The sequence below is a fragment of the Coregonus clupeaformis genome, chromosome 15 (assembly GCF_020615455.1).
Source record: "Coregonus clupeaformis isolate EN_2021a chromosome 15, ASM2061545v1, whole genome shotgun sequence".
NCBI classification, from domain to species: Eukaryota; Metazoa; Chordata; class Actinopteri; order Salmoniformes; family Salmonidae; genus Coregonus; species Coregonus clupeaformis.
The window spans coordinates 2,954,205-2,977,037 of record NC_059206.1 but is presented as its reverse complement, the minus strand read 5'-3'; the positions used below and the strand labels follow the sequence as shown (position 1 = coordinate 2,977,037).

At 41.2% G+C, this 22,833-nt stretch overlaps 1 protein-coding gene across 1 annotated transcript; it reads left to right on the top strand.

Annotated features, from left to right (window-relative positions):
* The first annotated feature begins 2,854 nt into the window (after positions 1–2,854).
* On the top strand, positions 2,855–22,183 carry LOC121582133 (myosin heavy chain, fast skeletal muscle). Its single transcript, XM_041897735.2, has 40 exons — positions 2,855–2,895; positions 3,112–3,330; positions 3,704–3,847; positions 4,136–4,292; positions 4,519–4,546; positions 4,731–4,845; positions 5,972–6,064; positions 6,278–6,341; positions 6,459–6,557; positions 7,500–7,603; positions 7,805–7,943; positions 8,061–8,179; positions 8,315–8,464; positions 8,560–8,730; positions 8,887–9,190; positions 9,343–9,410; positions 9,557–9,644; positions 9,890–10,007; positions 10,359–10,482; positions 10,724–10,860; positions 11,128–11,383; positions 11,499–11,741; positions 11,850–12,026; positions 12,149–12,294; positions 12,392–12,482; positions 12,728–13,117; positions 14,950–15,076; positions 15,216–15,334; positions 15,460–15,656; positions 15,830–16,013; positions 16,224–16,389; positions 16,591–16,715; positions 17,822–18,130; positions 18,298–18,501; positions 19,852–19,977; positions 20,215–20,385; positions 20,652–20,756; positions 20,844–20,939; positions 21,086–21,217; positions 21,866–22,183. The coding sequence occupies exons 2-40, from the start codon at positions 3,124–3,126 to the stop codon at positions 21,878–21,880; spliced, it is 5,808 nt and encodes a 1,935-aa protein (XP_041753669.2). The 5' UTR covers positions 2,855–2,895; positions 3,112–3,123; the 3' UTR covers positions 21,881–22,183.
* Positions 22,184–22,833: the final 650 nt, after the last annotated feature.

The window sequence follows — 22,833 nt, the reverse complement described above, 5'->3', positions numbered from 1 at the left end:
GTCCAACAGAGGAAACAGCTGCTCCCCAGTGTTCAAGACTATTACTACAGCAGCTGCCAAACTCAGGAGACTACCTCAAGTTTTACTATGTAAAGTGCTTTGAGCTCTGGAAAAGTGCTATATAAATCCAAACAGGCCTATTATTCTTATTCTTAACTCATTCATGGACAGACAGGACCATCTTTCCCCATATAAATAGACTGCTATCAAATAATCTACATAACACACATTCAGAAATATTTGTTTACAATGTGTTTCACAACTTTTGGACTCCTTTGTGTTTCTCAAAGTATTTTGGGCTCATGTGCTATCACTTGCATTCAATTCCTTTCAGGGCTGAACTGGAGGAATCTCCTCTGCAACCCCAGTTACCCGGGCAGCTGCTACTCAAACAACATCAAACCTGTTAACCTGTGGTAACCTGTGTCCATATAAGGCCATATCCTCTGGCATACAGCTCAAATGGCAGCTGATCACATTCAATATTCTTCTCTATTAGGGCGGGTCCTAATGCAATCCCCAGTCTCCAGTGCTGTGATGGCTATATGTATTTCTGACACCCAATACTTCCATGACCATTCAGAAAGCTGCTGTTGGGCTTGTAAATAATGTTGTTATTGTTTACAACTTGTACTTCATCAACTAGCATCCCACTGGGCACAAACGTCAGTTCAACATCTAGTTTAGTTAAACATTTTGGTTGAACTGTCAACTAATGTGAATTCAACAAAACATTTCACCATGTCATTGGATTCAGGTTAAAAGTTGGTTGAAAAAAAGACTAAATTCACTTACATTGATTACTTTTTGCAAATCAAATCAGTTTTCCACATTGATTCAACATCATCACATACAGTATACTTTTTTGGGGTTGAAATGACATGAAAACAACAAGTATTTGCCCAGTGGGATGGCATCTCATTGGAGTTCCAAAATAATAATTGATTTATTTGTCCAAAGGTTAAACTGATATTTTTAATTAGATGATAAGGGGGATGTAAAACTAGCTGAAACAGAAATGACCAATCAAAGAGTGGGCTATCAAAGACTGGGACCAATAACATGTAAACAAATGCATCCCAGGTTATTTTCACATGCAAATAGAATTTGCATTCAATTATACTGTATATCTGTAGTGCCTAATGAATTAGGAAGATTACATTTTAAAACATTATTTTAATATATACATAATTGTTGTCTAAAGTGATCTATGACAACAAAAACATGGAGTAGTAGGTTTTTCAATTATGATAATGTAAGAGAGTGGTACATTAAGGTACAAGTAAGAGATATTATTCTAAACCAAAAGGGGTGTATTCTATTAGTTAAAGGGGCTATCTGTGTTTTTTGGACATTTAAGTTCATAATATATAGCCATTGATTCTCGAAGAACATACAGTATAAATGCCTCATGAGCTTAGTTCAACTGTCTAACTATTTCAGAACCCAAAATATAAGCTTGTTTTACTGCTTTGTTTGTAAACAATGCAATTGCAAACAAACAATGTATAGCCTCAAAACATGGATAAAACTATAATTGTAATATCATGGATGGTCAGTCCTTGCATCCATAGTTCTGTCTATGAATTTGTTGGTTAAGACAACATATAAAAAACGTTTTGGATTTCTCCAGGCCTATATCTCAGCTGTTTACCGGTGGCCACTTTGTTATTGTTTGAACTGCAGATTGCCCATTTAAAGTGAATGTCCTACACCTGTCTTCTGTACTCCACACTGCTGAAGCCCCATGATCTACTATGTAGCACAGAGATCCGGTGCTGGCAAGCATAGTAAATTGTCCATATTAGTCGTCCCTACCTTCACACTACTGACATCAGTACTGTAATAAACTTGCCACTCATATATGTTGTCAGGAACATAATTGGGCCTCTCCCAGGTCCCTCAAAGGGTGCCAGGACTGTGTTATGAGTTTCAAATCCCAAGTTAGACTTTCACTGCAGGGACACGAATGGTGTAAATATTGTCATTATGAAATGCTGAGAGGCAACAAACTCATGCTGGCAGTTATGATAACACAATTTTTCTACCCCAATATAATTTCAATAATCCATTACTGTAATGGATCAAGATTTACTACGCTATTCCCCAAGGCTCCACTGCCAACATAGCTCAATATACTGCATGGATGGTTTACCTAGCTTACTCAATCACAACAAACAGTTGTTAGTAAGGCTTTGGCATAATGTTGATAGATAAAAAAATATACATATATTTAACTCATTATTATATTTGTCTTTTTGTGGTTGTGTTTGGTAGTAATTAGCTTACTACAGTAACATCTACAAATGTAGGGATAATGATTTATAAATGATGAACAACTATTAGCAATGATTTAATAAGGTACATTATTATAACACATTACCTTTATATGAAGTTAGCAAAATCCAATTCAGAGACAAATATCACAGAAATACATAGTGGCAATAGGAGTCAACCCCTAATTCTCTCCTCCAATCCACATCCTTGATTAGGAGAGCCATAATTAACTTCTGCTTGGTTAGCACTTGAAACTGTCAACCAGATAAATAGAGCCTCAGAGCAGCATCAATGACAGACAGCTTCTACCTCTGTGGTAAGACTATCTCCCTTTACACTTTTACACTGTTTATTCTAATATCTCGGCACCTGATAATGTAGTTGCATTGTCAAGTTGCAATCTGTTTTAAATGCCATTTATCTGTTGTGACAGGGTGTGAAATGTGTTTTGTGCATGGAATGTGTTTTTAAGTGGATTAATTTGGGATGCCATTCAATGTTTTTTGCAACACTTCAGGTGGGATGAGACTAAGTGCCGGTAATGTGTGTTTAATCATGACACCTCAATGTCTTACAGAACCCTCTAACATAAAATTTCATCTGGAAGAGGAAGACAAGGTGAGACATTGTTTGAGTCTTTCACTCAAATTGTTTCTATTGGAGAGTATTCTATGAGAGACACTGTTTTATTAACTACACAAGCTTACTACTTACCTAACTTTGTTGCTAATGTATAAAAGAATGAGCTACCAAACCCGCTCCCAGGATTGGTTAACTCTTGTGGTCCGTCTGGTCTCGAACAATTTAGGTAAATCCTCCTTTTATGTTTCTCAGTGAGTTGCCACCATGAGTACCGACGCAGAGATGGCCTCTTATGGCAAAGCCGGTGTATACCTCCGTAAACCTGAGAAGGCGAGGATTGAGGCCCAAAGCAAGCCCTTCGATGCAAAGAACGCCTGCTATGTGACTGATGTTAAGGAGCTGTACCTCAAGGGTACCATTGTTGGCAGAGAAGGGGGAAAGGTCCAGGTGAAAGTCCTTGACACTGGCGAGGTAAGCCTACAACATAGGACATAATTCAGTTTAAAGTTGAAGTTTGTTTATTCACAATTATCTTTCAAAGAAAAATTACTTCAGATGTAGGTTCTTTGATCACCCTGTTGCAGGATAACTTAAAACTTGTAGTGTATTTGAGGTTTAAAAGGGCTTCTGAATTTTATAATTTCAGACATAATAATTAAAATGTCCTGTTGCTGCATGATTATTTTACTGCTGTAGCAAACTGGCTCAAATTAAGATCCTACATATGAACAGTAAAATGTATGACTGACTTGATGATTACAAAATCAAAGCAGTGTCGACACAGATTCAGTAACAGTTCTTCCAGTTAATCCAAGTGTAATGTAGATTACCGACTGCTTTTCAGACTAAAGACTTCAAAGAAGCTGATGTCTTCGAAATGAACCCCCCAAAGTTTGACATGATTGAGGACATGGCCATGATGACCTACCTCAATGAAGCCACTGTCCTGTATAACCTCAAAGAGCGTTATGCAGCATGGATGATCTACGTAAGAAACCTATTGTACATATAAATTATAGGTACATATACACACTCATAAGTGAACATAGGACACCACCATATATGACACCTATATAGCCTATATAAGACACCAACATAACTCCAAAATGCACATGCTGTTTGTAATTGAAAAACACCTACGCAAAAATAATGTAACTGAATACAAGAAACACTTGTAAGTGTTCCATAGCAACTCAGACCTCAAACATCCTCACACAGGTCCATACAGTTAACAGAAAAGCTGATTTTGCTAATCCCCTAACTTCCCTTCATCCAGACCTACTCCGGGCTGTTCTGTGCCACAGTGAACCCCTACAAGTGGCTCCCCGTGTACGACGAGGAGGTTGTTAACGCTTACAGAGGAAAGAAGCGAATGGAGGCTCCACCCCATATCTTCTCTGTCTCTGACAGGGCCTATCAGTTCATGTTGACGGGTATGATCTTATACATGTGGATGGACGGATAAATAGATAGAAGCTCACACAAACAGATATGGGCAGCCAAGACAGCTGGAAACATCCATGCAATCCTTTTTTATTTATTTAGAACTAGTGAAAAGCGTGTGCAACACTATCCACAACTTTAAGATAATTGGCAAATGCCATAATGAATCAAAACTGGTTTATATTCATATTCTTTGTTGTCGTTTTTTTCCTGCAGATAGGGAGAACCAGTCTATCCTGATTACGTAAGTTCTCTACTAACATCTAACATTATAGTTAGTTCGATATCATAACAATTATTAAGTGTATACATGAACTATAGTAAATGAGTAAACAACTCAAAGTGTACTTTTAAATGATTATGTTTTGAATGATGTCTGACACTGAAACATGTCACCAAAACCTCTTATTCTCTGTCACATAAACCAGTGGAGAATCTGGTGCAGGAAAGACTGTCAACACCAAGCGTGTCATCCAATACTTTGCCACTATCGCTGTGTCTGGAGGAGAAAGGAAGAGGGCGGCAGAACCCGGCAAAATGCAGGTACAGGTGTAGGATCTTAATTTGATAACCCTGTTGCAGGACAACTTTCAATGCAATGCAGGAAATGTAAAACTTGTAGTGTATTTTAGGTTTAAAAAGGCTTCTGAAGTTTGTAATTTCCACTTTCACATTTCAGACTTGATTTCCCCTTAGGAAAAATGTATCAACCCCTACAAAAACATCCATTAATTATACTGAACAAAAATATAAATGCAACATGCAACAATTTCAAAGATTTTACTGAGTTACAGTTCATATAAGGAAATCAGTCAATTGAAATAAATTAATTAGTCCCTAATCTATGGATTTCACATGACTGGGAATACAGATATGCATCTGTTGGTTACAGATACTGTACCTTAAAAAAAAGGTAGGGGCGTGGATCAGAAAACCAATCAGTATCTGGTGTAACCACCATTTGCCTCATGCAGCAAGACACATCTCCTTTGCATAGAGTCTATCAGGCTGTTTATTGTGGCCTGTGGAATGTTGTCCCACACCTCTTCAATGGTTGTGCGAAGTTGCTGGATATTGGCGGGAACTGGAACAAGCTGTCGTACACGTCAATACAGAGCATCCTAAACATGGCACGACAATGGGCCTCAGGATCTCGTCACAGTTTCTCTGTGCATTCAAATTGCCATCGATTAAATTCAATTGTGTTGGTTGTCCGTAGCTTATGCCTACCAATACCATAACCCCACCGCCACCATGGGGCACTCTGTTCACAACGTTGACATCAAAAAACCGCTCGCCCACACGATGCCATAAACGTGGTCTGCGCTTGTGAGACTGGTTGGACGTACTGCCAAGTTATTGGACGTACTGCCACATTTTTTGTGTATATGGAACAATTTTGGGAATTTTTATTTTAGCTCATGAAACATGGGACCAACACTTTACATGTTGCGTTTATATTTTTGTTCAGTGTATAATCCACAGAATACACATTTCCTGCAGCATTATTTTGCTGCTGTAGCAAACTTGCTCAAATTATGATCCTACATCTGTAGGCCAACCGTATATAACTGCTTATTTTAAGACAGTTCCACCACTGTTGAAGAAGGGTGTTCTACAGTACTGTATGCCATGCTGTTTCTGACCTACTTGTGTTTGTCTCCCTCAGGGGTCTCTTGAAGATCAGATTATTGCTGCCAACCCTCTGCTGGAGGCTTACGGTAATGCCAAGACAGTGAGGAATGACAACTCTTCTCGTTTTGTAAGTATGAGGGACACACTTGCCGTACTTAAATATTCCTTATTGATCTAGAAGGACAGAGATTGAGACCTATCCAGTCTTTCCAAATGTTAATGGGAAACGAAGGGTTAGAAAGAAAGGAAAGCTTTATTTTCAGAGTATTGAGATGGACACCTTGGCAGTTTCCTTTTGTTGACTCATTCCCTCATTTCTAACCCCCATGCTCTACTTTAGGGTAAATTCATCAGGATTCACTTCCACAGTAATGGCAAACTATCTAGTGCTGACATTGAGACCTGTAAGTTGGTTGGATTGTTTGTCGGATTATTAGTCATGAATGCACAATGTCCAAAATTCACAGAGATTATGTTTTAAGGAGACCAAGCACTGAACTTTATCTCCTGTTCTCTTTCAGACCTGCTGGAGAAGTCCAGAGTGACCTTCCAGCTGCCCGATGAGAGAAGCTACCACATATTCTACCAGATGATGACCAACCACAAGCCTGAGCTGATTGGTACGACAAAGTAGAAAGCGGTTTGACAATTCTTCTCATTTAGTTGACAGGGACATTGCACCTGAATCAACATATCAGTGTTCTCATTTCAATGTTGAAGTGCTACAGTGAGTTATAAAGCTCAGGGTTGTATTAGTCATGACTACTGTAATATTTCAATATCAGATAATTGCCTAATTGAGTTAGAGTTCCATAAACAGGGAAAGGGAAAACCTAGTCAGTTGCAAAACCAAATGCATTCATCAGAAATGTGTCTTCCGCATTTAAGCCAACCCCTCTGAATCAGAGAGATGTGGGGGGATACCTTAATCGACGTCATCAGCGCCCGGGGAGCAGTTGTTGTTGGTGGTTAACTGCTTTGCTCAAGGACAAAACGGCAGATTCTTCCACCTTGCTGGCTCAGGGATTCGAACCAGCAACCTTTCGGTTATTGGCCCAATGTGTTTAACCGCTAGGCTACTTGCATGGAGAACTAGTGCACTCCAGTGGAAATTAAGGGGTAATATCAATCAAGCAATCCAAGACAAAGTGACAGTTCACCACTCAAATGCTGCCCTCATTTGATGACAAGTTAAATGGTACTGTGAAAGATGACACTTCCAGCCTCAGTGGGTTGGTGTCCCGTGAACCAATAAAGGTTCTTCCTGTAGTTTGTTGTACCTGTGAGTCATAAAGTCTGCTTCGTATTCCTGGGGTATAGTCTCCTAGGAGGAATAGGGAGGGGAAATTAAAAAATCCATATAGTTTCATTTGACTGCTCTATTTTTCACTGCATTACATTTGTATTTTGAGTTGCATTTGGCTCCCAATGCAGATACAGTACATCCTTTATGTCCGCACTTTCTAATCTTAATCTTAATCTCATGCAAGAGAGGAAAAGGTAGAGGAAAGCAAATTCCATCTGGTTTAACTGACTCTCTGTCCTGTTCTCCGTCCCCACAGAAATGACGCTCATCACCACCAACCCCTACGACTTCCCCATGATCAGCCAGGGGCAGATCAAAGTGGCCTCTATCGATGACAAAGAGGAGCTGGATGCCACAGACGTGAGTCTCACAAACTATATACAAGGATGAGTCACACCTCCATCCCCCACTGAATGCAATGCACAATTACTGTACATGTTATAACTTAACTCCAAGCGGTGCAGCCCCATGACAGTTTTGTCCAGTTTGAAACTCCCTGAACTTGTGATATCTGCTGTGTGTGCGTACACTAAGTTTAACTATGAAATTCCTGTCACTCAGGCCGCCATTGACATCCTGGGCTTCACTAATGATGAGAAGATGGGCATCTACAAACTGACCGGCGCTGTCATGCACCACGGCAATTTACGCTTCAAGCAGAAGCAGCGTGAAGAGCAGGCCGAGCCAGACGGCACAGAGGGTGAGTCCTCGCTCCAAACACAGGAATAGACCGAATGAAACTGGTTTCTCTGTCAGTAACACTACATTTGCCATCCTGTGTCCCTGTATATGAGTCTGCTGTTCTTTCTATCTACAGTAGCTGATAAAATCGGTTACCTCCTGGGTCTGAACTCAGCTGACATGCTGAAAGTTCTGTGCTACCCCAGAGTGAAGGTTGGCAATGAGTTTGTTACCAAGGGACAGACCGTGCCTCAGGTGAGACATCCAAGATTCAATAATTGATACAACACCACTATTGATTTTATGTTTTGATTAATTTTTTTGAAGCTCAATACCAGCAAGACATGATCAATGTCTCACATATTAACTGGAGGTATTGTTTTTGCACAGGTGTATAACTCTGTGAGCGCTCTGGCCAAGTCCATCTATGAGAGGATGTTCTTGTGGATGGTCATCCGTATCAACCAGATGTTGGACACCAAGCAACAAAGGAACTTCTACATCGGTGTGCTCGACATTGCTGGGTTTGAGATCTTTGATGTAAGTATGTGATCATTACAGAATAAACAGTTTATGGCTTTGAGGCCTTATGACAAAAGGTGATTGAACTAATCTTCTTTGAACGTCATTAACAGTTCAACACCATGGAGCAGCTGTGTATCAACTTCACAAATGAGAAACTGCAACAGTTCTTCAACCATCACATGTTTGTCCTGGAGCAAGAGGAGTACAAGAAGGAGGGAATCATCTGGGAGTTTATTGATTTCGGCATGGACTTGGCAGCCTGCATTGAGCTTATTGAGAAGGTAAGCAGACTGTAATCATTTTACTTAAGAATAATGTACTGTGGAATGGGCGACAACAGCAGAGTTGACAGGGACAGATGTTGGAGTTGAGAGTGAATTATTACCATTTTGGTACAAGATGGCTGCTACTAATCCTGCTGTTACATTTTTCATCAGCCAATGGGCATCTTCTCCATCCTTGAAGAGGAGTGCATGTTCCCCAAGGCTTCAGACACTTCCTTCAAGAACAAGCTGTATGACCAGCATATGGGCAAGAAAAACACTTTCCAGAAGCCCAAGCCTGTCAAGGGAAAGGCCGAGGCCCACTTCTCCCTGGTGCACTACGCTGGTATTGTGGATTACAACATCTGTGGCTGGCTGGACAAGAACAAGGACCCCCTGAACGACTCAGTGGTGCAGCTATACCAGAAGTCCTCAGTGAAACTGCTGGTTCTTATCTACGTTGATGCTCCAGCTGAAGGTCATTTAACATTATTTAATATTTTTTGCCAATATTCCCGATATCAACATTACACAAACTATTTGGTAGCAGTTGCAAATATATTATCTCATAAATAAAATAGGGTGTTCACCATAGATGTCAATCACTCATGATTTTAGCTATTTTTACAGAGAGAGCGTCCAAGAAGGGAGGCAAGAAGAAGGGAGGCTCCATGCAGACGGTGTCCTCCCAGTTCAGGGTGAGCTTCTCAAACTTGTATTCAAAGTTATCTGGTTAAAACCTATCTGGTCAACATTTTTAATGTACCTTAGGTGAAAACCTAAGGTGCGTTCATTTGTATTAATAATTTCTGAGACGGCTGTTTGATGTGTCCCCGCCCTGCAGGAGAACTTGGGCAAGCTGATGACCAACTTGAGGAGCACTCACCCTCACTTTGTGCGCTGTCTGATCCCCAATGAGTCAAAGACTCCAGGTACAAGAAACATCCAGTGAAATACTAAATTGTAACCCTATGGTTATCAGCTAGTGACATTCAGTATCCTAAAACAAAATAAGCACTAAGTAACTACCTATACTTACATGTGGTACAAGATAGCTGATTATAAGTTATTCCCATATATTTACCGAGAAATAATGGCACATACATCACCACAATGTAATTGTAGCCCTTCAAATGTTTGTGTTTATTGGCTTTAATGATACATTGTGTTTTTCCAGGTCTGATGGAGAACTTCCTGGTTATCCACCAGCTAAGGTGTAACGGTGTACTGGAGGGTATCAGGATCTGTAGAAAGGGGTTCCCCAGCAGAATCCCCTACGGTGACTTCAAGCAGAGGTACCCTTTAGAGATGTGACCTATCTAACATGGCTCCATGTTTACTTTAGAATAGAACTGAATTTGACCAAATAATAAGAAACTCAGAAATTCTTACATTCTGAGATCTTAAAAGATGACATTCTGAAATCTTAAAAGATTACATTCTGAAATCTTAAAAGATTACATTCTGAGATCTTATAAATACAGACGAAACAACGTTTGGCATCGAGTGGCCTATGCTAGAAAAATGTAAAAGAAGAAGAATGGCTAAAATCGTTCAGCAGATTTCATAAACTATGACACAGCAACAGAATATCCTTGTTTGCTCACAATTTAAAAACTGACAGTTGCCTGTCTCTCCTAATCCAGGTACAAAGTACTGAATCCCAGTGTTATCCCAGAAGGCACATTCATGGACAACAAGAAGGCTTCTGAGAAGCTGCTTGGGTCAATCGATGTGGAGCACGAGCAGTACAAATTTGGACACACCAAGGTCAGGGTCAAATACACTCAGGAAAAGCAAACACAAAACATAAGTAAAACAACAATGTAAATGCTAACCACTCACAGCCTTTTTACAATAAATATTGTCGTGTTGATCCCTCATTTAAATTCAACCCTGTTCTATGCGTTCTGACTTCTGATGACATCCATTGATAATGTTGACCTATTCTCAGGTGTTCTTAGTTCTTACCGGTGTCTCAGGCATTTACCTTCCTGTTACATGCGCTCAGGTGTTCTTCAAAGCTGGCCTGCTGGGTGTCCTGGAAGAGATGCGAGATGAGAGGCTGGCCTCTCTGGTCTGCATGATACAGTCTCTGTGTCGTGGGTTCGTCATGAGGAAGGAGTTTGTGAAGATGATGGAGCGGAGGTGAGGGATAGAAGATATCTCAAGGATCAAGGCTCACCCACATTCATCTAACAGGGTTGCAGTGGTTTCCATTTAATCTCCAACGACTCCAGGGATCAAACTGAACATGTTATATTCACCTTAAATTTACAAATGTTATACTTTTTTTGATTCATTAATTGAATTTCACTTTATTTTTTCTGAGGAGCTGTAACTTTGTCCTGTAAATAACATATTACTATTATTTAGCCATAACACTCACCAATATCCCTGTTTCCTGTTGTTCAGAGAGGCCGTCTTCACCATCAAATACAACATTCGCTCATTCATGAATGTTAAACACTGGCCATGGATGAAGGTGTATTACAAGATCAAGCCACTGCTGAAGAGTGCTGAAACTGAGAAGGAGCTAGCCAACATGAAGGAGGACAATGAGAAGTGCAAAATCGCCCTGACCAAGGCTGAGGCCCGCAAGACGGAGCTTGAGGAGAAGATGGTGACCGTTCTGCAGGAGAAGAATGACCTGACGCTCCAAGTTGCATCTGTGAGCATCTGTCAAGTGCCTGGCTTGATTACCCATATTATATTGAAAACGATGGACAGGAGGTGTGCACTGACTAAATTAATGTCTGCCTATTTTTCTATCATTGTGAAACCAGGAATCAGAGAATCTGACCGATGCTGAGGAGAGGTGCGAGGGGCTGATCAAGAGCAAGATCCAGCTGGAGGCCAAACTCAAAGAGACGACCGAAAGGCTGGAGGACGAGGAGGAAATGAATGCTGAGCTGACCTCCAAGAAGAGGAAGCTGGAGGATGAGTGTTCGGAGTTGAAGAAGGACATTGATGACCTGGAGCTCACCCTGGCCAAAGTGGAAAAGGAGAAACACGCCACTGAAAACAAGGTCTAAAATGTTGACATAGCTGAACAATAGTAGAATCAACCCAAAGCTAAACAATGATTGAAACTAACCACACAACTTACATACAAATGTTGTTGTGGCTGTGTTCAGGTCAAAAATCTGACTGAGGAGATGGCCTCTCAAGATGAGAGCGTTGCCAAGCTGACCAAGGAGAAGAAAGCCCTCCAAGAGGCCCACCAGCAGACACTGGACGACTTGCAGGCAGAGGAGGACAAAGTCAACACTCTGACCAAGGCCAAGACCAAGCTGGAACAGCAAGTTGATGACGTGAGTGGAGTCAGACTTTATCGAGTCATGGATTTATATATTGTTAGATTAAACATTTAGCTAGGCCATGGCATAATCATTGATTGTTTAAAATTAACTGACACAAGTATCTTAACATGTAGCTTGAGGGTTCTCTGGAGCAAGAGAAGAGGCTCCGTATGGACTTTGAGAGAGCCAAGAGAAAGCTGGAGGGAGACCTGAGACTGGCCCAGGAATCCATAATGGACCTGGAGAATGACAAGCAGCAGTCTGAAGAAAAGATCAAAAAGTACATTTAAAAAAATAGTTTTGTGTAGTTAGGACTTTGAAAGACTCTTTTAAATACAAAGTGACTGCTGAGTACTGATGCATTTATGTTCCCATAGGAAGGATTTTGAGACCAGCCAGCTCCTCAGCATGATTGAGGATGAGCAGTCTCTGGGCGGTCAGCTGCAGAAGAAAATCAAGGAACTCCAGGTACAGTACAGTATCTAACCCCGGCTTCAGTATAGTATTCCATATAATACTAGATGTTCTAGATACTAGATGTTCTAGATACTACATGTTCTAGATACTAGATGTCAGTCTTACTCATTTAGCAACATTCTGTAGTTGTAATAAAGGAACAATAAAACATAGTATAAATACACAACTATCCAGGCTATTTATTTTTGCAAGGTCAGTTTAAATTTCCCCATCCTAACCCCCCTCCCTTGCTTCAGGCTCGTATTGAGGAGCTGGAGGAGGATATTGAGGCTGAGCATTCTGCCAGGGCAAAGGTTGAGAAGCAGAGGGCCGATCTCTCCAGGGAACTTGAGGAGATCAGTGATAGGCTGGAGGAAGCTGGAGGTGCCACTGCCACTCAGATCGAGATGAACAAGAAGCGCGAGGCTGAGTTCCAGAAACTGAGACGCGACCTTGAGGAGTCGACCCTGCAGCACGAGGCCACAGCCGCAGTCCTGAGGAAGAAGCAGGCTGACAGTGTGGCGGAGCTCGGAGAGCAGATTGACAACCTGCAGCGTGTCAAGCAGAAACTGGAGAAGGAGAAGAGCGAGTACAAGATGGAGATTGACGACCTCTCCAGCAACATGGAGGCTGTCGCCAAGACTAAGGTGGGCATTTGAATCAAACCCTAAATACTCAACATTAATGGATGAATGGAATGCTGCGAGACAGCAGCATGGCATCCAGCTCTAAAGTTGGACACATTTGTAAGCGTACTACAGCTTCAATTTAGTGGGTTAATCCTATAGACATAGAGGGTAATGCAATTACCTCAAAGGTGAAGGGCTGGAGTAGCATCACTGTCAAATTACTATCTACAAAACCTACTGCAAGACAGCAATGTACAGTCGTGGTCAAAGGTTTTGAGAATGACACAAGTATTGGTCTTCACAAAGTTTGCTGCTTCAGTGTTTTTAGATATTTTAGTCAGATGTTACTATGGTATACTGAAGTATAATTACAAGCATTCCATAAGTGTCAAAGGCTTTTATTGACAATTACATTAAGTTTATGCAAAGAGTCAATATTTGCAGTGTTGACCCTTCTTTTTCAAGACCTCTGCAATCCGCCCTGGCATGCTGTCAATTAACTTCTGGGCCACATCCTGACTGATGGCAGCCCATTCTTGCATAATCAATGCTTGGAGTTTGTCAGAATTTGTGGGGTTTTGTTTATCCACCCGCCTCTTGAGGATTGACCACAAGTTCTCAATGGGATTAAATGTCGATGTTTTGTTCCCCGAGCCACTTAGTTATCACTTTTGCCTTATGGCAAGGTGCTCCATCATGCTGGAAAAGGCATTGGTCGTCACCAAACTGTTCTTGGATGGTTGGGAGAAGTTGCTCTCGGAGGATGTGTTGGTACCATTCTTTATTCATGGCTGTGTTCTTAGGCAACATTGTGAGTGAGCCCACTCCCTTGGCTGAGAAGCAACCCCAAACATGAATGGTCTCAGGATGCTTTACTGTTGGCATGACACAGGACTGATGGTAGCGCTCACCTTGTCTTCTCCGGACAAGCTTTTTTCCGGATGCCCCAAACAATCGGAAAGGGGATTCATCAGGGAAAATGACTTTACCCCAGTCCTCAGCAGTCCAATCCCTGTACCTTTTGCAGAATATCAATCTGTCCCTGATGTTTTTCCTGGAGAGAAGTGGCTTCCTCGCTGCCCTTCTTGACACCAGGCCATCCTCCAAAAGTCTTTGCCTCACTGTGCATGCAGATGCACTCCCACCTGCCTGCTGCCATTCCTGAGCAAGCTCTGCCCTGGTGGTGCCCCAATCCTGCAGCTGAATCAACTTTAGGAGATGGTCCTGGTGCTTGCTGGACCTTCTTGGGTGCCCTGAAGCCTTCTTCACAACAATTGAACCTCTCTCCTTGATGTTCTTGATAATCCGATAAATGGTTGATTTAGGTGCAATCTTACTAGCAGCAATATCGTTGCCTGTGAAGCACTTTTTGTGCAAAGCAATGATGACGGCATGTGTTTCCTTGCAGGTAACCATGGTTAACAGAGGAAGAACAATGATTTCAAGCACCACCCTCCTTTTAAAGCGTCCAGTCTGTTATTCTAACTCAATCAGCATGACAGAGTGATCTCCAGCCTTGTCCTCGTCAACACTCTCACCTGTGTAAACGAGAGAATCACTGACATGTCAGCTGGTCCTTTTCTGGCAGGGCTGAAATGCAGTAGAAATGTTATTTTGGGATTAAGTTCATTTTTTATGGCAAAGAGGGACTTTGCAATTAATTGCAATTCATCTGATCACTCTCCATAACATTCTGGAGTATATGCAAATTGCCATCATAAAAACTGAGGCAGCAGACTTTGTGAAAATTAATATTTGTGTCATTCTCAAAACTTTTGACCACGACTGTATACAAGCTGTACACCATAAGAATGTTAAATAAAGATGACCTATCTATATTTCACTAACAGGGCAATCTGGAGAAGATGTGCCGTACTATTGAGGATCAGCTGAGTGAGCTCAAGACTGGGAACGACGAGAATCTTCGCCAGATCAACGACATCAGTGGACAGAGGGCCAGACTCTTGACTGAGAACGGTACCCACAACAATGACCAACACATTTACCATACATAATCTAAATCAGTACCCAACAACATGTGTTAGGGGCTATTGTACAAGGCTACAGTATTTTTAAGAACAGAAGAATTTACAATGTGTACTCTCATCCCTTGCAGGTGAGTTTGGACGCCAGCTGGAAGAGAAGGAAGCTCTGGTGTTTCAGCTGACCAGAGGCAAGCAGGCCTTCACCCAACAGGTGGAGGAGCTAAAGAGGCAGATTGAGGAGGAGGTCAAGGTAAGGGAGTCAAAATGCTCTACCAAGCACAGAGTATAGAGTCAAATGCCTCTTGTCATGTTTATCATAACTAAACCATCCTCAGAAATGTATTACTGTAACCGGTTTTGCTATCTCTCACTCAGGCTAAGAATGCCTTGGCCCATGGTGTCCAGTCTGCCCGCCATGACTGTGACCTTCTGAGGGAGCAGTTTGAGTTGGAGCAAGAGGCCAAGGCAGAACTGCAACGCTGCATGTCTAAGGCCAACAGTGAGGTGGCTCAGTGGAGGACCAAGTATGAGACGGATGCCATCCAGCGCACAGAGGAGCTTGAGGAGGCCAAGTAAGCAGTTACACTTGAAAATAAACCTCTCATTATAACTATGATCCTAAATGTGCGCATCTTCACACCTTCCTAATTTCACTTCATTATGAGGCACCATGTTTATATGATACGTTTGTCTGAATACAGTACCAGTGGAAGCATTAAAAGATTAACTCTTTCCTGTCTAACAGGAAGAAGCTGGCGCAGCGTCTGCAGGACGCTGAGGAAATGATTGAGGCAACCAACTCAAAGTGTGCTTCGCTGGAGAAGACCAAGCAAAGGCTGCTGGGAGAGGTGGAGGATATCATGATTGATGTAGAGAGGGCCAACGCTATGGCTGGCAACCTTGACAAGAAGCAGAGGAACTTCGACAAGGTGAAAAAGAACACTTCACACACTATACTGACTTTTGAAATGTGCTATTAAATGGACTGGCAAAATTAATAGCAACAACACGTTTTATTTTCTTTCTGATAGGCATTATCAGTATGTGTCTCCAGTGATCATAATGTATTATGGCTTATTTCTGATTAGAAGTAAAAGCCGCATCAAGAATAAACCATTAAATCACATACAATCCCATAGGTTCTGGCTGAGTGGAAGCAGAAGTATGAGGAGGGTCAGGCTGAACTGGAAGGAGCTCAGAAGGAGGCTCGCTCTATGAGCACAGAGCTCTTCAAGATGAAGAACTCCTACGAGGAGGCTCTGGATCAGCTGGAGACTCTGAAGAGAGAGAACAAGAACCTCCAACGTGAGTAAACAGCAGGAGTTGTTTATTTGGCACATTTGGAGTGTACAGTTTTCAATATCACTTTTTGTATTGTTATCAGTTATAGCTGTATTCTTTTGAAACATCTATGGTCGTAAAAGGCTTTTATGCAAAGCTGTATGATATTTGGTAATATTCACTGAAAATCTCCCTGTTCTAAACCATTTCTCTGTGTTTGTGCAGAAGAGATCTCTGACCTGACTGAACAGATCGGAGAGACTAGCAAGAGTATCCATGAGCTGGAAAAGTCCAAGAAGACTGTGGAGACTGAGAATTCTGAGATCCAGACCGCTCTGGAGGAGGCTGAAGTGAGCAGATATAATACATCCTTATGTAGTAGAATACATTTAACAGAATGAGAGCTACAGTGCTGTTCAGTACTCCTGTATTGGTACTTATTGCAGTAATATAGCTTACAGTTCTTCACTAGGTGGTGCACTCCTTGGAATAGCGGACGTGTATAAAGATGGTGGTCTCCATGTAGTTACCACAAATGCCAAATTAGCAATACGACTGATAAATAGCTAACAAATTTAGCTACACGGACTATCTGAGTTAACCTTGTATCTTTACTGACCTTTTATTTCAGTCTTTGCACTGTCTCTATGCACACTCACAGGGCCCTACACACTCTCACACACTGTCATTCCAACACACACACAAACACTCACTCCATCATCTGCTCACTCACACATAATATGCACATACATTTATACTGACTCTACACACCCGCACACCCACTTACATACAAGCTGCTGCTACTCTGTTTATCTTGTTGCCTAGTCACCTTAACCCTATGCATATCTACCTCCATCACTCCAGTATCCCTGCACATGTAAATATGGTAATGAAACTGACTTTTTAAATATTTCCTGTATATAATTTAGTATGCTTACTTACTTATTTACTTTATTGTGTATTTCAGATTTCCTATTCTTATCTCTCGCGTGTTTTTTCTAGTAATACATTGTTATTGATTATTGCATTGTTGGGTTTTGAGTTAGCAAGAAAGGAATTTCACTGTACTTGTGCATGTGACATTGAAACTTGAAACATTAGCACAGTATACATGATCCCGATTCTAGCTCCCAGACACCGCCATATATACAAATTTAAAAAAAGTAGAATGTGTTGATTTATTGGCGCATTGAACCATGTTGTGTGCCATAGTTTAAAAACTAGGATTGTAGTGTTAAAACAATGAAGTCATATCTGTGTTCTGCCATCTTTATGCACATTCGCCATTGCGAAGAGTGGGAACTTTTCGATTTATACAACTGCCTTAGGTCTTATAAACACAATAGTGAGAGAGCCAATTGTTACTTTTAGCTGTCTCCAAGTCTTATAATGTTCTAATTGCTGGGATGATCTCCTATGTTAAGCATTCTGTGACAAATCACTTTTATTCTTCCAGGGAACACTGGAGCACGAGGAATCCAAGATTCTGCGTGTGCAGCTGGAGCTGAACCAGATCAAGGGTGAGGTGGACAGGAAGCTGGCAGAGAAGGACGAGGAGATGGAGCAGATCAAGAGGAACAGCCAGAGGATTATAGAATCTATGCAGAACACACTGGACTCTGAGGTCCGCAGCAGGAACGACGCCCTGAGGGTGAAGAAGAAGATGGACGGAGACCTGAACGAGATGGAGATCCAGCTGAGCCACGCCAATAGGCAGGCCGCTGAGGCCACGAAACAGCTGAGGAATATCCAGGGACAACTCAAGGTAAAAGATGCCAAAACTTCCAGTTAAACACCAAAAAATGTGACTGATTTTGTTTTGGTCAAAGACTAATCAAGTGATGTAATAAAGCAGAAAAGCAGGTACATCAGTCCCATTCTTCATAAAGACAACACTCACACATCCTAATACTCTGTTGTTTTGAATTCCAGGATGCCCAATTGCACCTTGATGACGCTGTCCGTGCGTCAGAAGACATGAAGGAGCAGGCCGCCATGGTGGAACGCAGGAACGGTCTGATGATGGCAGAGATTGAGGAGCTGAGGGCTGCTCTGGAGCAGACTGAGAGAGGCCGTAAAGTTGCTGAGCAAGAGCTGGTGGACGCCAGTGAGCGTGTGGGACTGCTCCACTCTCAGGTACGGGTCTGGTCACTGACCAGACAACTTTTAGATTGTGGGTATTATGTGTTGTGGCGTACAGCAGGTCAGACACCAGGGGGAGACTCGTCGAGGCCTGGTAACAGATGGAGTATACAGCACGAGGCGGTGGCTCCATCTGCTGGACGTGCCAGGTCTCGACGGGCTCCCCGGACAGGACTAATTGGGGCTGATTGGGAGCTGGTGAGTAATTAAGGGCGGATTGCTCACCAGCTGTGCAAGGCCCATAAAGCTGCCAGAAGGGCAGCACATGGGAGAGGACTTGGGGAAGTAAGGTAACTTTTGTGTAGTTGGAGATGGTATACTAGAGAGGGTCTCATGGGGGAGACCTACCCTTTTCTTTTGATTATTCTATTAATAAACACCCTTGAAACTGAGCTAATCATACTCTGTCCGTTCTGATCTGTGTACACGTCTTGACCCAACCCCCTGATCTGCCACAGTGTATTGTTGTGAATTGTTGATATTACTGCACTGTTGGAGCTAGAAACACAAGCATTTCACTACACCCGCAATAACATCTGCTAAACATGTGTATATGACCAATACAATTTGATTTGATTTTATTTTACATTTTTTCATTTACATTTTAGTCATTTAGCAGACGCTCTTATCCAGAGCGACTTACAGTTAGTGAGTGCATTCATTTTTCATACTGATGATATGATATGAGATGAGTATGCCTAGAAAGCTGTGCTACTATGGCTGACTCTTTAAAACAACACATTTCACAGCACTTATCCAGTGTATGTGACAACATTAATAAGGTAAAGAGGGACTAGACAGTGATTTCATTAATCTCACGCTTTTTCAGGGAGTATATCTGCACTGGGGGAGCCAAATGGAACTTCCACTTAATGGAACCAAAGAAAAAAGTTGTCTCCCACGTGCCTTTCATGTCAAAATCTTTGTCTTATCCAACTTTTTATTTATTTATTTATTTATTTTTTTGGGGGGGGGGGAATGGATCAGCTTAATATTGCAGATAGATTGTATCTTCTATCAATGTAATTGTCTGCATCACTTCCAATCCCCCATGTTTTTTTAAAATATATATACTCCCCTTTATTACTTTGTCTTATCCTACTTTAGCTCATTCTAGACATACATTCATGCCATCTCAGATGCTATAGCATACTTTATAAAGTACATAAAAGGAAATAAATTACCTAAATACTTGATTAAAAACCAGTTTTTCATATTTTTTAACAATATTAACATTGAAGGTTGTGGCGATTGATTTCTATAATTTCCATGGTGTGACTGGTATATTGTCTTGCGATAAGGCAATTCAGCCAATCTTTGATTGATCTATACTTCCTCCTCCAGAACACCAACCTTCTGAACACTAAGAAGAAGCTGGAGGCTGACCTGGTGCAGGTGCAGGGTGAGGTGGACGACATTGTCCAGGAGGCCAGAAACGCAGAAGAGAAGGCCAAGAAGGCTATCACTGATGTGAGTCCGTATGTTTGGCCAAAACACAGTACAAGGCCTCCAGGCTAACCACATGAAAGTGTTTGATCTGTACCAAATCCTAGCTATATCAGTTTTGTCATAAGATTTTATGAGTATAACAGTTAATAACAACAGAATAACTAAGTCAAGAAATGTGGTTATCAGATCATTACAGGAAAGCCTGTCTGTGTTGCCATAAGGTCTCACCTTCATTAAACCTATTTAATGATATTTCAGGCGGCCATGATGGCTGAGGAGCTGAAGAAGGAGCAGGACACCAGCGCTCACCTGGAGAGGATGAAGAAGAACCTGGAGGTCACAATCAAGGACCTGCAGCACCGTCTGGATGAGGCAGAGAATCTGGCCATGAAGGGTGGCAAGAAGCAGCTCCAGAAACTGGAGACAAGGGTGTGTTGTTCAGGCATTTAGAAGATGGGGTAAACAATTTGCTTTCAATAACCCACGTGGATAATGATGATGTCATTATCATTATAAACTCTCCTATGAAATTTACAAAAAGGACAAAGGAAGAGAAGAAGACTATGTGATAGTCTGTATTAACTTTCGTGAACACCATTTCTTTACATTAGCCTGGAGGAATCTACCTCTATTTATTTGCAATGATTTAAAACTGATTCCACCTCATAAAAAACATGACAATTTCATCCGTGAAGGTACGTGAGCTGGAGGCTGAGGTGGAGTCCGAGCAGAGAAGAGGTGTAGACGCAGTTAAGGGAGTCCGCAAGTACGAGCGCAGAGTCAAGGAGCTCACTTACCAGGTAAGAAAAGCACCTTAACACACAGTCATACAGACAGATGTATGTGTATGAACAGATGAACACTGATACATCTACTTTCTCCCACAGACTGAGGAGGATAATAAGAATGTTACCAGACTTCAGGATCTGGTAGAAAAGCTGCAGCTGAAAGTGAAGGCATACAAGAGGCAGGCTGAGGAAGCGGTGAGTTAGGTCTAAAATTAGTAGCAAGTATAATGGTCTTAGCCTGTATTAAGTTGTGTAGTGAACTTGCCCATAGCAAGCAATGCATGAAACAAATATGCCATCCTGAATAAACCACTGATGTTGATCTGTGTCCCTTCTCCCAGGAGGAACAAGCCAATCAGCACATGTCTAAGTTCCGTAAGGTTCAGCATGAGCTGGAGGAGGCTGAGGAACGCGCTGACATTGCAGAGTCCCAGGTCAACAAGCTCAGAGTCAAGAGCCGTGACTCCGGAAAGGTAAAGATCGGCTTTTAAACCTACACCTGAATTATGTTCAAGTAAGACTTCGTCATCATCATCAATAAAGGCTTTCACAGACTCAGATTAAACCTAATTCAAAACAAATAATAATTTGGCTGCATAAACATGGCCAAAATTATTATTGGACCCAGTTAAAGGAACTACATATAACAATTCCACCTGTCAATTACAATAAAAATCCACAAGCACAAAACATACTTTTTAGAATGCCACGTAGCACTTTTACAGCTAATTAGCATTTTTACTATGACTAGCTGGTCCGGCTTTTGTTGTGTACAATTTACCGAATTACGATTGGTTATCATTTGAGACGTTGACAACAACAGCTAAAACATTAGCAGTACAAAACTTCTTAACGTCCCTGCAACTGATGTTTTTTGGATTATGATCATGGAGAAGCGGTACTAAGCCATTCTAGGCGTTTCTAAGCAATGTTCTTTAAAAAAAAAACATGAATAAATCGAATTTAAGGTTAATGTTTAATGTTGTTCCTTTAATCTTCATTTTAAAAGATCAGAGGCATTTCATCCCAAGTACATTTTAATATAACCACAACTTTAGTTCTTGGCGATCTAGACCCCAGAACTGGATATACTCATTAATATCTTTTACTTTCTCTTACAGGCTAAAGAAGAATAAACTTTTTTATTTTAAATTGAGAACTTGGACTGAACAATTCTTACAACAGTCTTACATTATTCTAGCTATTGCAAGGCAGAGAAACCAGGCCAGGGGCTGGGTGGTCAGTGAAGGCACTGCTTTTTCCTGCTTTTTTCCCCCTTGTCATTTGCTTTTTGTGTTGTTTTGTTGTCCATTTTGTTTTGATGCATGTTGTTGTTGTTGTTGTCTTGTGTGTAAAAGGGGGAGCCCACAAATTGTTTTGTGCACTTGTTTACACTGTTGCATACTCCTTAATAAAACATATTGAAACGTAGAAACATCTGTACATTAGTCTTGGTGACTTTGTGAATTCAATGCTGTACACATAAAACATTACTATTACATGCCGGGAAAAGCTCCATACACGAGGTAGGCTATACAAAAAGTGTTCAATTAACATATTACACAACTAGGAAACATCTTAGAAATGTAGGCCTATAAAGACATTCAGTACTATCCCAAAGCTGTGATGTAACAGTTAGATTAGATTCAAGCACTGACTCCACACTGTTCTGAAGGCACATTATAATTGTAATATTTAAGTGATAATGCCTGAGAAGCTGGTGTTTGGAGGATATATTGGCACGGGTGTTGCAGTATATCCTATTTTTTGTCATTAAGTGTGATTTAGTTTTTCTGTAACCGAATCAGCTGGAGTTATGTGAAATTTGTCAAACACATTCAACAGGTTCAACATCATTAATTTGCTTACGGTTCAGAATACATTTATTTTTATTTTTTTATTGAGTAATGTTATGCTTACACACATTTACCAGTTGCTTGAAGTTGAAACGTTATAGAACTTGTTAGCACATAATAAATAATTACGCAGACATATTGCCACATATTGCTAGTATTTCCACAATGCTACACACATAGTAAAGACCTCAGTCATATTGGGGCATCTATAAACAGAATCCTGAGCAAAAAGG